This window comes from Panthera onca, chromosome D2, assembly GCF_046562875.1.
Source record: "Panthera onca isolate mPanOnc1 chromosome D2, mPanOnc1 haplotype 2, whole genome shotgun sequence".
In the NCBI taxonomy this organism is placed as follows: domain Eukaryota; kingdom Metazoa; phylum Chordata; class Mammalia; order Carnivora; family Felidae; genus Panthera; species Panthera onca.
In genome coordinates, this window is record NC_138349.1 from 53,916,740 (window position 1) to 53,930,273 (window position 13,534).

The 13,534-nt window shown below is 36.6% G+C and overlaps 1 protein-coding gene across 7 annotated transcripts in view; it reads right to left on the minus strand.

Annotated features, from left to right (window-relative positions):
* The window catches only part of FAM149B1 (family with sequence similarity 149 member B1), an 87,047-nt gene that overhangs the window by 72,558 nt on the left and 955 nt on the right, over positions 1–13,534 (minus strand). For 4 of the 7 annotated variants that reach the window (XM_078434371.2, XM_078434372.2, XM_078434376.1 and 1 more), the window contains exons 2-3: positions 8,043–8,147; positions 5,987–6,116 (exon numbers count right to left, since the gene is read on the minus strand). In XM_078434371.2, coding sequence (XP_078290497.2) covers positions 5,987–6,116; positions 8,043–8,147 — 235 coding nt within the window. Of the gene's footprint in view, positions 1–4,352; positions 5,010–5,986; positions 6,117–8,042; positions 8,179–10,180; positions 11,142–13,534 lie in introns of those variants that run through there. The other 3 variants (XM_078434375.2, XM_078434374.2, XM_081790526.1) reach the window with 3 other exon arrangements.

The window sequence follows — 13,534 nt, forward strand, 5'->3', positions numbered from 1 at the left end:
TATTTGCCTTGTTTGTATGCCACTGAGTTTGCTACTGTTACTGATGATGCCATTGGGGTATCAGTTTGTGTCCAGGTTCCACTCCAAACTACTGAGCCCTCTGATGGTGAAGCTGCTAGTTGTCACAGCTTGCCTCTTTGTAGTAGAACACATTCTCACTGTTCTTAACTCATGGTTCTAATGATTTTCATGAATAACTGCTTCTCTGTTAAGTTCAATTAACAGAGAATTTGGTCAATTCCAGGGCTCTGAAATGGTTGCTTGTGACTTTTTATTGTTGCTTTTGGGGAAAAAGACTTGTCAAGGTATTCACTCTGCCATACTAGAAGTCCCAACTCATAATTTTCTTTTATGATATGTTTTTCTCAGGTTTGGGCATCAATATATTATGATGGCTTCATAAAGTGCATTAAAAATGCTCCTGTTTTTTGGAAAAAGCTGTGTGACTTTTATTTCTTCCACAAAAAAATGTATGATAGATTCAGTAGTGAAACCATGTAGGCGTAAAGCTTTCTCTAAGAGAGTTGTTTGATTCAGTTTCTTTAAGAATTTTACAAGTATTCAGTTTTGAGGAATTTTCCATTTTATATAAGTTGCAGAATTTATTGGCATAAAACTGTTCCTATTCTTTTAACGTCTGTAGGGTTTGAGGTGATGTTTACTCTTTCATTCATGATATTTGTAATCTGTGTTTCCTTGCTTTTTCTTGACTAGTATCACCAGAGGGCTTATTATTAATCTTTTCAAAGGATCCTTTTCAAAGGATCAACTCTTGGACTTGTTCATTTTCTCTTTTATTTATCTGTTTTCCTTTTCACTGATTTTTGCTCTTCATTATTTCTTTCATTCTTCTTTCCTACCATTTTAAGCTAGAAACTTCAATTATTCATTTCAAAGCTGTATTCTTTTCTAAAATAGGCATTTTTTAAAAATTTTTAAATTTTTTAATGTCTTTTATTATTTTATCTTAGAGAGAGCAAGAGTGAGCATGAGTGAAGGAAGGGCAGAGAGAGGGAGACACAGAATCTGAAGCAGGCTCCAGGCTCTGAGACCAACATGGGGCTTGAAGTCATGAGCAGTGAGATCATGACTTCAGCCAAAGTTGGATGCTCAACTGACTGAGCCACCCAGGCCCCCCTAAAAAAATTTTTTTTAATGTTTATTTGTTTTTGAGAGAGAGAGAGACAGAGTGTGAGCAGGGAAGGGGCAGAGAGAGACAGGGAGACACAAAATCTGAAGCAGGGTCCAGGCTCTGAGCTGTCAGCACAGAGCCCAATGCGGGGCTCGAACTCATGGACTGTGAGATCATGACCTGAGCCAAAGTCAGATGCTCAACTGACTGAGCCACCCAGGTGCCCCAGGACTGATGTTCTTGTAAGAAGACATGCCAGAGGTCTCTCCATCTGTGAGCATGCCCAGAAGAAAGGCCATATGAGGACACAGTATGCTAGAAAGAGAAGCCTCGCCAGAAACCAACTCAGACGGCACCTTGCTTTTAGACTTCCAGCCTCCAGAACTGTGAGAAAATAAATATCTGTTGCTTAAGCCACATAGTCTGTGGTGTCTTGTTATGGCAGCCTGGGCTAAGACAAACTGCCTCTTTTATTGCTAGGGAATAGTCCTCTTAAATAGGGCAAACTCAGTGTTTTCAAGTTTAGTTTGTCTCATATTATAACCATGTCAGCCTACTGTGTTCATGGTATATCCTTCTCTGTCCTTTAAATTTCAACCTAATGTGCCTTTATATTTACAGTGCATTTCTTCCATATAGTATACAGTTGAGTTTTGCTTTTTATCCATTCTGACAATCTCTGCATTTTAATTGGAGTGTTTAATCCATTTACATTTGTTTTAATTGTTGACAAAACTGGGTTAAATGTACCATCTTGCTACTTCTTTTCCATTTGTCCCTTCTGTTTTTTGGTCCTCTCTTGTTCCTTTCTTTTTTTTTTTTCCCCTGACTTATTTGATCAACAAATCAAGTATTTCTTAGTTTTCCATTTTATTTCCCCAATTGGCATAACTTATTCTTATAATTTTTTAATGCCTGCTCTAGAGCTAATATCATGCATTCATAACATATTGAAGTCTAGTTAGAGTCAGTATTTTACCACTTCATGCCTTCTTCTTCACACTTCCCATTTCTCTCTTGATACCTGACACTTCACAAATATAACAGCCTTATAACAGAATAATTCCATTTACAACCACCTATCCTTTGAATTGTATTTGTCTCATCTTTCACTTCTATAGGTATAAACTCTATCTTGCATAAAGAAGAAATCACCAAAAAATATAGACTTTTGTATTTACCCGCTTATTTATAATTTCTGGTGCTCTTTATCTCCCCCTGACCTGCATATTCCAGCTACTTCATCTTCCATGAACTCTGATCTCTGTTCCTCAGCACAATAGGACCACCATGCCTTGTTTGGACTCTGGCTCACAAATCCACAGTCAGAAAGTTATCCCCAGTCAGGAACCAGGGTAAACAGGGGCTCACCTTATGAGTTTCCTTTCTCAGGGACTGTAAATATATACTGCCTGTTATTCAGTGCCTTAGAGACACCCAGCATGGAGTTTCAAAGTCAGAACAGAATAAGGAAAGCATCAACCTGGGAGAGCAGCCTGGTATATGAAATTGGAACCCACGCAGAGTAATGAGGGCGTCTGTGTAGGAAGATGGTCTGTTGTATGGAAGGAGACCAAGAGGGGTGAAGAGAACATCTAAGCAATTTTCCTGACCCTGGGCAGTGCAATAGGGTTTTCTAGTTATTTTGGCAGTATAACAAGTACTCCCAAACTTACTGACTTAAAACAGCAACAATCATGTATTATCTCTCCCGGTTTATATAGGTCAGGAATTTTTAATCACAGCAGGAATAGCTTATCTCTTCTCCACAACATCTGAGATAAAGCTCTTAAAAACATCTTGAAAAACATGAAGGCTTGGACCTGAATTCATTTGAATGGTCATTCACTCAAATCTCTGACAGTTGATGCTAGCTTTCAGCTGGGGGCTTCAGTTCATTTCCACATGGGTTTTTCCATGTGGTCTGAACTTCATCACAACACAGTGGCTGCAATCCAAGGTCAAGTATCCAGAGAGAGAGAAAAAGAGGCAGGCAGAAGCTGTGTTACTTTCTAACCTAGAAAATCATGCAGCATCACATTCACTGCATGCTAATGACTGAGGCAAATGATCCATTCAGATTCAAGAGGAAAGAACATATATCCTATCTCTCAATGGAGGAGTATCAATATCTTGTAAGAAGAGCATCATGTGAGATGGGATATATACTGGCATTTCTTTTGAAAATACAGTGCCACAGTGGGTGTTTTCAGGCGGGGGAGCAGGTTGTTTCTGGGTGTTGGAGCACAAGTAAGATGAAGAGGATGTCCATGTGGGGAGTAGCCAGCTTGTAATGTTGGAACCAGAATGGAGAGAAGAAAGCTACTATGTTGGGAGCAGGCAGCCTCACACAGGGTGACAGTCCAAGCAGGATGAAGAAGGTGTCTGTATAGAAGTCAGGACTACACTGGGTGTCTGACTCTGAGCAGGGTGAAAAGAGCACCAAATGGGTAAAAGGATGCAGGGGGTAGTGACCCTGTATAGGTTGTTGAAACATCTGTGAAGTAAGAAGGGTATTTGCAGAGGTTAGGAGGCAGTAAAATTAATAGGAAACTGGTTACATTCAGGAGGATTTATCAAGTAAATTACCTACTCTGACATACATGTGATACCTGCAATGAAATGTTTGTGTAATATAAGGAAAATATCAACATTATTTATATCCTAACTAGAAACCTTGAAAAAGCATGATCATAACAATAAATGTCAATGATAAATGTATTCTTCAAAAAATTAAAATGGTTTTAATTCAACTCCTAGGTATATACCTAAGAATATTCAAAAACATATGTCTACAGAAAAATGTTCACACAAATATTCATAGTAGCATTATTCAAAATAGCCAAAAAACCAAAATAACCTAAATGTCCATCAACTGATGAACAGATGAACAAAATTTTGGAATTTTTTGGAATAATATTCATCAACAAAAAAGAAGTACTGACACATGCTAAAACATGGATAAATCTTGAAAATATATGAAGTGAAATAAGCCAGACACAAAAGGTCACATATTGTATGATTCATTTATATGAAATGTCAGAATAGGCAATCCATACAGACAGAAAGCAGATTGGTGGTCCACAGCAGGTTGGGGGACTGGAGGGTTGGAAAGGGACAGCTAATGCATATGGGACATCTTTTGGGGGTGATAAAAATGTCCCGAAATTAGACATAGTGATGGTTGCACAACTTTGTGAATATACTAAAACCACTTAACTGTTCACTTTAAAAAAGTGAATTCTGGGGCGCCTGGGTGGCTCAGTTGGTTGAGTGTCTGACTTCGGCTCAGGTCATGATCTCACAGTTTGTGAGTTCGAGCCCCGCGTTGGGCTCTGTGCTCACAGCTCAGAGCCTGGAGCCTGCTTCCAATTCTGTGTCTCCCTCTCTCTCTCTGCACCATCCCCACTCATGCTCTGTCTCTCTCTGCCTTAAAAATAAAATATTTTTTAAAAAAAAGTGAATTCTATGTTATGTGAATATCACAGTTAAAAATAATAATAATAAATCCAGTGAAAGTTTAACCTAGTATTAAATAAATGAGAAATCTATTAAAACATATAATAACATGTTAGAAGTTTTAAAAACATGACAAAGAATATAAATTTTTGCCAGAAGCCAACATTATCCTACAACTCAGTTCCCTTAAAAAACAGGGACTGTACCTTTACATACCAGCAATAAATAGATTAAAAATGTAATTTTTAGGGGCGCCTGGGTGGCTCAGTCGTTTAAGCATCCAAATTTGGGTGAAGTCATGATCTCACAGTTTGTGGGTTCGAGCCCCGCATCAGGCCCTGTGCTGACAGCTCAGAGCCTGGAGCCTGCTTCAGATTCTGTGTCTCCCTCTCTCTTCTCTCCCCTGCTTGTGCTGTCTCTAAGATAAATAAATGTTAAAAAAAAAATTTTAATGTAATTTTTATATTATACCATACAAGGTACCTAGAAATAAATATTCAACAAGTGGAACTTTATGGATACAATTATAATAATTTATTAAGATATATTTTAAAAATTAATATTAAATGAAAAGATTTATGGCGTGCCTGGCTGACTCAGTCATTAGAGTATAAGACTCTTGATTTGGGGGTTGTGAGTTCAAGCCCTGTGTTGGGTGTAGAGATTACTTAAATAAATAAGCTTTAAAAAATGCAAAGATTTATATATCAAATTCATGAATAGAAGAACTCAATATCATTAAGATAGCAATCCTCCCCAAGTTGACCCATGCAATTTAACAAACAGATTCTAACATATATGTAAAGGATTGGCCAACCCGTAAGAATTCCCTACCAGATATTATGGATTAGAAATAAATAAGTCAATCTCATCTCAACACCCATTAAATAATGACTGAATAACATTTTGGGTAGATATCTTTAGTCCTTTTTTCTAATATATGTATAAACAAAAATATATGTAAACTCAAATTAGAACCACACTATACATACTATTTTTAATCTGTTTTTTTCATTTAACAATATATCATAATCATTTTCCCAGTCTATAATAGCTTAATAATCAACCTCTAAGAACAATTTAAACAACAAGGTAACATTAGTGGTGGAGAGACACATTAGTGTACTGCACACAGCAAAAGGAGTAGATCCAGGGCCCAGATCCATATTAATATGCAACTGTTTAAGTCAAACACTAAGTACCTAAAAGGATTAACTACTATAGCCATAAAAGCAAAGCAAATACTGAAAGAGGGTAAAAACTGATGAGAAATATTAAAATGTAAAGAAACCATGAAGGAAAGTAAAGGAATGAAATATACTGACAAAACTGATAAATCCTAACTCCCAGAATAGTCTGCCAAGAACTCCATCAGACCAATAACCAACAACTCACACCATATCCCCAGGAGAAGTCCGAGCTGCCTTCAGTGGAGATCCCTGTGCCTGTATAACTTGGAAAAGCAGATCTTGAATTCCCAGTGTCAGCTGATGTAAAAGGTGATTCTTGTGTGATGTCAGACTCACTAAATGCCCAATTTGGAAGGAAGAGAGAAAAAAGAGAAATTCTTATATTTCCTCAAGTTTCTGTAGCATTAACTATTCAGCAATTTACTAGATGACAAGCATATACACAAATATATCTATCCACAGGAGAAAAATAAATGAAGAACTTATCAATTAAGCATCATGGAAAAATCCTACCTAATTCCTGCAGAATTGATGACAGTGATTCTAAATAATTCTAGTGGTGGTTTACAATAAATATTTTTTAATATAATCTATTGTCAAATTGACTTATATACAACACCCAGTGCTCATCCCAACAGGTGCCCTCCTCTTTCCCCTCTTTCCCCCCTCTCCCCCACCCCCATCAACCCTCAGTTTGTTCTCTATATTTAAGAGTCTCTTATAGTTTGCCTCCCTCCCTCTCTGTTCATAACTATTTTTTTCCCCTTCCCTTCCCCCATGGTCTTCTGTTAAGTTTCTCAAGATCTACATATGAGTGAAAACATGGTATCTGTCTTTCTCTGACAGACTTATTTCACTCAGCATAACATCCTCCAGTTCCATCCACGTTGCTGCAAATGGCATGATTTTATTCTTTCTCACTTCCAAGTAGTATTCTATTGCATATATAAACCACATATTCCTTTTTTTATTAAAAGATTTTTTTTAATGTTTTATTTATTTTTGACAGAGAGACAGAGCATGAGTGGGGGAGGGGCAGAGAGAGAGGGAGACACAGAATCCGAAGCAGGCTCCAGGCTCTGAGCTGTCAGCACAGAGCCCGATGGGGGGCTCGGACTCACAGATCGCGAGATCATGACCTGAGCCAAAGTCGGACGCTCAACTGACTGAGCCACCCAGGCACCCCAAACCACATATTCTTTATACATTCATCAATTGATGGACATTTAGGCTCTTTCCATAATTTGGCTATTGTTGAAAGCACTGCTATAAACATAGGGGACATGTGCCCCTATGCATCAGCACTCCTGTATCCTTTGAGTAAATTCCTAGCAGTGCTATTGCTGGGTCGTAGGGTAGTTCTATTTTTAATTTTTTGAGGAACCTCCACACTGTTTTCCAAAGTGGCTGCACCAGTTAGCATTCCCACCAACAGTGCAAGAGGGTTCCCATTTCTCCACATCCTTGCCAGCATCTGTAGTTTCCTGATTTGTTCATTTTAGTCACTCTGACCAGTGTGAGGTGGTATCTCAGTGTGGCTTTGATTACAACAAATACTTTAACATTCTACTTATAACATCTACCTTTGAAAACTAAAAACATTTCAGAAGTATGAAAGTAATATCTGGACTTGTGTGGCACTTTTACAGTTTACCAAGCACTTTTATAGATATAATCCCATTTATTCCTCCCAATAACTTGGTGATGTAGAAGTCAACCCCATTTTAAAGACAATCTATTGAGTTCTAGGTTTTGAAATTAGTTTTTATGATTATAATTTTTCTATACCACATTGCTTCTCAGAACCCTCTTTGAAGTTACAGAATGATAACTGCAGCTAATACTCACCATATGCCAATTATTGTGCCAAGTTTTACATATTTTATCTCATTTATATTTACAACACTCTTTAAGAGATACTATTATCTGGTAAGTAACTTGCCTAGTGTTACTCAGCTAGTAAGTGGCAGAACCAGGATTAAAAATCAGATCTGTTAGACTCTTCCTGAGTCTTGTCTTTTAACTATGTAATAATACTACTTTAAGGGTTATAAGTATGATGTTTTCATTAGCTGTTCCAGAATAAAAGTTGAGTGGTACTGAAAATGCGATAAAAGTCCTTGTTTTGTTTCATTAGTTCAAGATTAGATATCAAGCCCAAGCCAACACACACACACACACACACACACACACACACACACACAAAACACTTTTGCCATTATGCAGTGTAATAAGCAAACAAGTACAATTTGTGTTGTTACCTTTGGGAACTCGTATCTTTTTCATGGCTGTCATTGGTAGAAGAAATTTCATCCAGCTGCTCTGGAAGGGGATGATGATTAATAGCATGTTTTGTTATTCCTTTCCTGTGAAAGATTTTTTAAAAAGTTATATTTCCTGTAAAGAAAAAAACATACTTTCAGCAGCTTAACCTACAAGCTAATCACCTAATTCCTGCTGCTCTGGGACTGCACTGTCCAATACAGAAGCCGCTAGCAATTAGCAGTTAAAGTGTGGTTAATTGGTGTGATGAGCATCATTGGATGTTGTATGGAAGTACTGAGTCACTATACTGGGCACCTGAAACTAGTATCAGACTGTACGTTAACTGGAATTCACACAAAAACTTTAAAATTTGGTTAGTCAAAAATGGGATGTGCTTTAAGTTTATAACACACAGGATTTTGAAGGCTTAGTATGACAAGGACGTGTAATGGATCATTGATAATTTTATCTTGATTACATATTAAAATGATAATATTTTGGATATACTAGATTAAAAAATATATTCTTAAAATTAATTTCACTTCAAATTTAAAATATAATAAGTTATAATCAGATACCTATTAGAATAGCTAAAACAAAATATGGTAGTAACACCAAATGCAGGCGAGGATGTGAAACCAGATATCTCATGCTCTCCTGGTGGAAATATAAATTGGTACAGCCACTCTGGAATAGTCTCATAGCTTCTAATAAAACTAAACACATGCATTTACCATAAGACCTAGCCATTCACTCTTGAGAACTGATCTCAGAGAAATGAAAACTTACGTTCACACAAAAATCTGTACACAAATGTTTGCAGCAGTTTTATTTATAATTGAAAAAAAATGGAAACTGAAATGTCCTTTGATGGGTGAACGGTTAAACTCTGATATATCCACATGATTAATAAGATTGAGCAATAAAAAGGAGTGAACTATTGATACATGGAACAACTTGGATGGATTTCAAGGTGAAAAAAGCAATCTCAAAAGGTTACATACTATATGATTCTATTGATATAATGTTTACAAATGACAAAACTATAGAGGTACAGAAAATATTAGTGGTTACCAGAAGATGGAGAAGGGAGTGGAAGTGACTATAAAGGGGTACACAAGGACATTCCTTGGTGGTGATAAAAAAGCCATCTTGATTGTACTGGTGGTTACACAGTTCTATAAATGAGACCAAACTGCACAGAAGTCTATATACACATACACAAAACAGTGGATATAAAAACTGATTTAACAGTATTGTACCAATATCAGTTTCTTGGCTTTGACGCTATACTAGCTACATAAGTTGTCATCTTTGGGGGAAACTGGGTGAAGGGTTCATGGGACTCTATGTACTATTTTTGTAACTAACAGTGAGTCTATAATTAGTTGAAAATAAAAAGGCAAAAAATTAATTTTACCACTTTCTATTCTTTTAATGTGACTATCTGAAAATTAAAAATTATATATGTGGCTTATATTATATTTCTATTGGACAGTGCTGCTCTAGGGAATTCAACATGTACATTAGAATAAACTAAGGGGTTAATTATTTTATGTTCGAGTCTTAATCATCCATAGTAGGCTTTCCTCCCCCACAAAATTCTGTAATAAATTAAGTTTAGGAAACATGATAGTCTAAACAAAGTACACAGGCTTCTTTATAAAAGGTCTTCTCAGGGTCTTTAATATGCCAATGTATATTATAAATCTCTAATATTCTTATTTCACAGAAAGGAAAGTGAAGCACAGAGAGACTAAGTAACCTGCTTAAGGTCATATGTCTAGGAAGTGATGGAGCCAGGATTCAAATCCAAGTACTCTGGCTCTGAGGCTTCTCAGAGCAAATGAATAATTTGAGAGTTTAATTCACTAAAGAAATAGAAAGCTATATCTATTTCTATTTCACTATTTTCACTAATAGAAAGCTATATCTTTCATATATAAAGATAAAGCTAAGGGACCCAGCAGCAGAGCTTGTACTTTAAATTATTTCTCAAATGGTAGGGATGGACAGATGATTAAGAGACAGATGAAAAGGTGCTCAACATCACTCATCATCAGAGAAATACAAATCAAAACCACAATGAGATACCACCTCACACCTGTCAGAATGGCTAAAATTAAGAACTTACGCAACAACAGATGTTGGCAAGGATGAGGAGATAGGGGAACAATTTTGCACTGTTGGTTGGAATGCAAACTGGTACAGCCACTCTGGAAAACAGTATGGAGGTTCCTCAAAAAATTAAAAATAGAGCTACCCTACAACCCAGCAATTGCACTACTAAGTATTTATCCAAAAGATACAAAAATGCAATGTTTATAGCAGCACTATCAACAATAGCCAAATTATGGAAAGAGCTTAAATGTCCATCATCTGTTGAATGGATAAAGAAAATGTGATATATATACACAATGGAATACTACTCAGTGATCAAAAAAGAATGAAATCACCATTTGCAACAATGTGGATGGAACTAGAGTGTATTATGCTAAGTGAAATAAGTCAGAGAAAGACAAATACCATATGATTTCACTCGTGGAATTTAAGAAACAAAACAGATGAACATAGGAGAAGGGAAGGAAAAATAAGATAAAAAGAGGAAAGCAAACCGTAAGACTCATATACAGAGAACAAACTGAGGGTTGCTGGAGGGGTGTTGGGTGGGGAGATGGACTAAATGGGTGATGGGCATTAAGGAGGGCATTTGTTGGGATGAGAGCTGGGTATTACATGTAAGTGATGAATCACTGGGTTCTACTCCTGAAACCAATACTACACGGTATGTTAACTAACTTGAATTTAAATAAATTTACTTAAAAAAAAAATGGTAGGGATGGATTTGTGGAGAGCTATTTTTTACTCCTCTTATTCAACAATCCTCGAACCAAAAGTTGTCTTTGAGACAGTGGCAGTAAACAGAAATGTGGATTCCAGCTACAAGACAGAAATTTAAGACATTTTTTAGTCTGTCAAAGAAATCTCTATAAAATGACTGTTAGGGGTGCCTGGGTGGCTCAGTCGGTTAAGTATCCGACTTCGGCTCAGGTCATGATCTCAAGGTTTGTGAGTTCGAGCCCCGCGTCCGCTTCTGTGCTGACAGCTCAGAGCCTGGAGCCTGCTTCAGATTCTGTGTCTCCCTCTCTCTCTGCCCCTCCCCTACTCATGCTCTGTCTCTCTCTCTCTCTCTCCCTGTCAAAAATAAACAAGCATTAAAAATTTTTTTAAATAACAGATAATACCAAAGAAATATTAAATGTAATAGCATTGTTTTTACATAAGAAAATGCATTTTTAGAGATGCATACTGCAGTATACAGGGGTGAAATGATAGTGTCTGGGGTTTTGCTTCCTTATTTACAGATGATGGACAGAGAGGCTGAAAAGAGATAAAGAATATAGATGAAGCAAATATATCAATTTTTGATCGTTATTGAATTTGGGGGATAGGTGGTTCAATATATTATTCACTATACATTTATATTTGAAACATCACTTTTTAAAATTTTATTTTTATTTTTTAAAATTTACATCCAAATTAGTTAGCATAAAGTGAAACAATGATTTTAGGAGTAGATTCCTTAATGCCCCTTACCCATTTAGCCCATCCCCCCCTCCCATAACCGCTCCAGCAACCCTCAGTTTGTTCTCCAGTTGTTCTTGAGTCTCTTCTGTTTTGTCCCCCTCCCTGTTTTTATATTATTTTTGTTTCCCTTCCCTTATTTTCATCTGTTTTGTTTCTTAAAGTCTTCATATGAGTGAAACTTATCACTTTTTAAGTATTAAAGCTGTATGTTGAAAACTTTTTATTTCAAGCTCTTTTCAATATCTATAATTTGGAACTATTAGGGAGAAAAGGAAAGTTACTTCTTCAAAGCAAATTATCATAATGCCAAAAGTAAAAATTGCTTTTATTTTACTATCATTTAGATACATATAATCTTCATTATCTTCATTATTCACATCATATTCTCCTAGAGAATCACCTTTGGAGAGAGTGGTCTTTAAGGAGTATCAAGTCAACAATAGAGAACAAGTAACAGAACTATACTGGATCAGTAATTCTGGCCCACTAAGTGCCTACCAGCAATTTTTTTCACAAAAGATTTTTTTTTGCTACTTTCAGAATGGTCAGAACTAATTATAAAAGCAGACTTTTAGCTAAGACCTGTTCCCTTTGTTTGGACAATGACTTTCTTCTTCCTACTTCCTAAAAAGCTTATTATCTGAATTGCTACTGTGTAGATATCCTATTACTTAGTAGATAATAAGCTTCTGTAAGGCAAGAAGAGATCACAGATTTTCTTTGTATGGCTATTGTAGCAAGTAAAGATGGGAAGGGGCAAGAAAATTGCCAATTACTAAGGATCTACCCTGTGCCATTATTTTATTTCATCTTATTTATTTTATTTTATTTATTTTATTTTATTATTTCTTAATGCTTTTATTTTTGAGAGGGAGAAAGAGACAGAGCTCCAGCAGGGGTGGGGCAAAAAGAGAGAGGGAGACACAGAATCCGAAGCTGGCTCCAGGCTCTGAGCTGTCAGCAACCCATGAACCGTGAGATCATGACCTAAGACAAAGTCAGATGCTTAACTGACTGAGCCACCTAGGCGCCCTTGTGCCATCATTTTAGATATGCTTTTAGATAAGGTGTTAGTCCTATAGTCCAGAAATGAATGCTCAAATATTTAGTAATTTGCTTAAAAGACACATGGCTAGAGAAGAGCTTAGCCAGAAACCCAGAGTGACTGAAAATTCCACGCTTGTTATTATCATATATACTTAGCATATTTTTTTAATTTTTTAATGTTTATTTTTGAGAAACACACACACACACACACACACACACACACACACACACACACACACAGAGTGTGAGTGGGGGAGGGGCATAGGGAGGGGGAGACAGAGTCTGAAGCAGGCAGGCTCTGAGCCCTCAGCACAGAGCCTGATGCGACCCTCGAACTTAAAAAGCACAATACTATGACCAGAGCTGAAGTCAGATACCTAACCAACTGAGCCACCCAGGCGCCCCTATACTTAATACTTAATTAATAAATGTATAATTGCTAAAATTACATAGCTCAATGGAGAAAAAAAGTTGGGATTTGAGGATTAAAAGGCCAAGCTCAAAACCTATTGGTTTTATAATCTTAGGATGTGTAACCTTTCTGATGTTTCAGCTTCTGAAAAACTGAAAGCTAATCATACCCATCTTACAGAATTGTTGCAAGGGATCAAAATGTGAAAGTCTTTTTGAAAGTGTAAAGCATTAATAAAAGCAGGACATTATCATTACTTGCTAAATTACAACACCTCACCAAGGGTGGGAGGGATGTATTTCAGCTGCAATATATGCTCTCTAAAGCAAAACTTATCCTTAAGGATTCTGATGTTTAATTACAAAAATGGGGAAACAGAATGTATAATGATTATGACCAAGGCTTCAGGATCAGATTGACACCAGGTTTGTGTGCTCCACC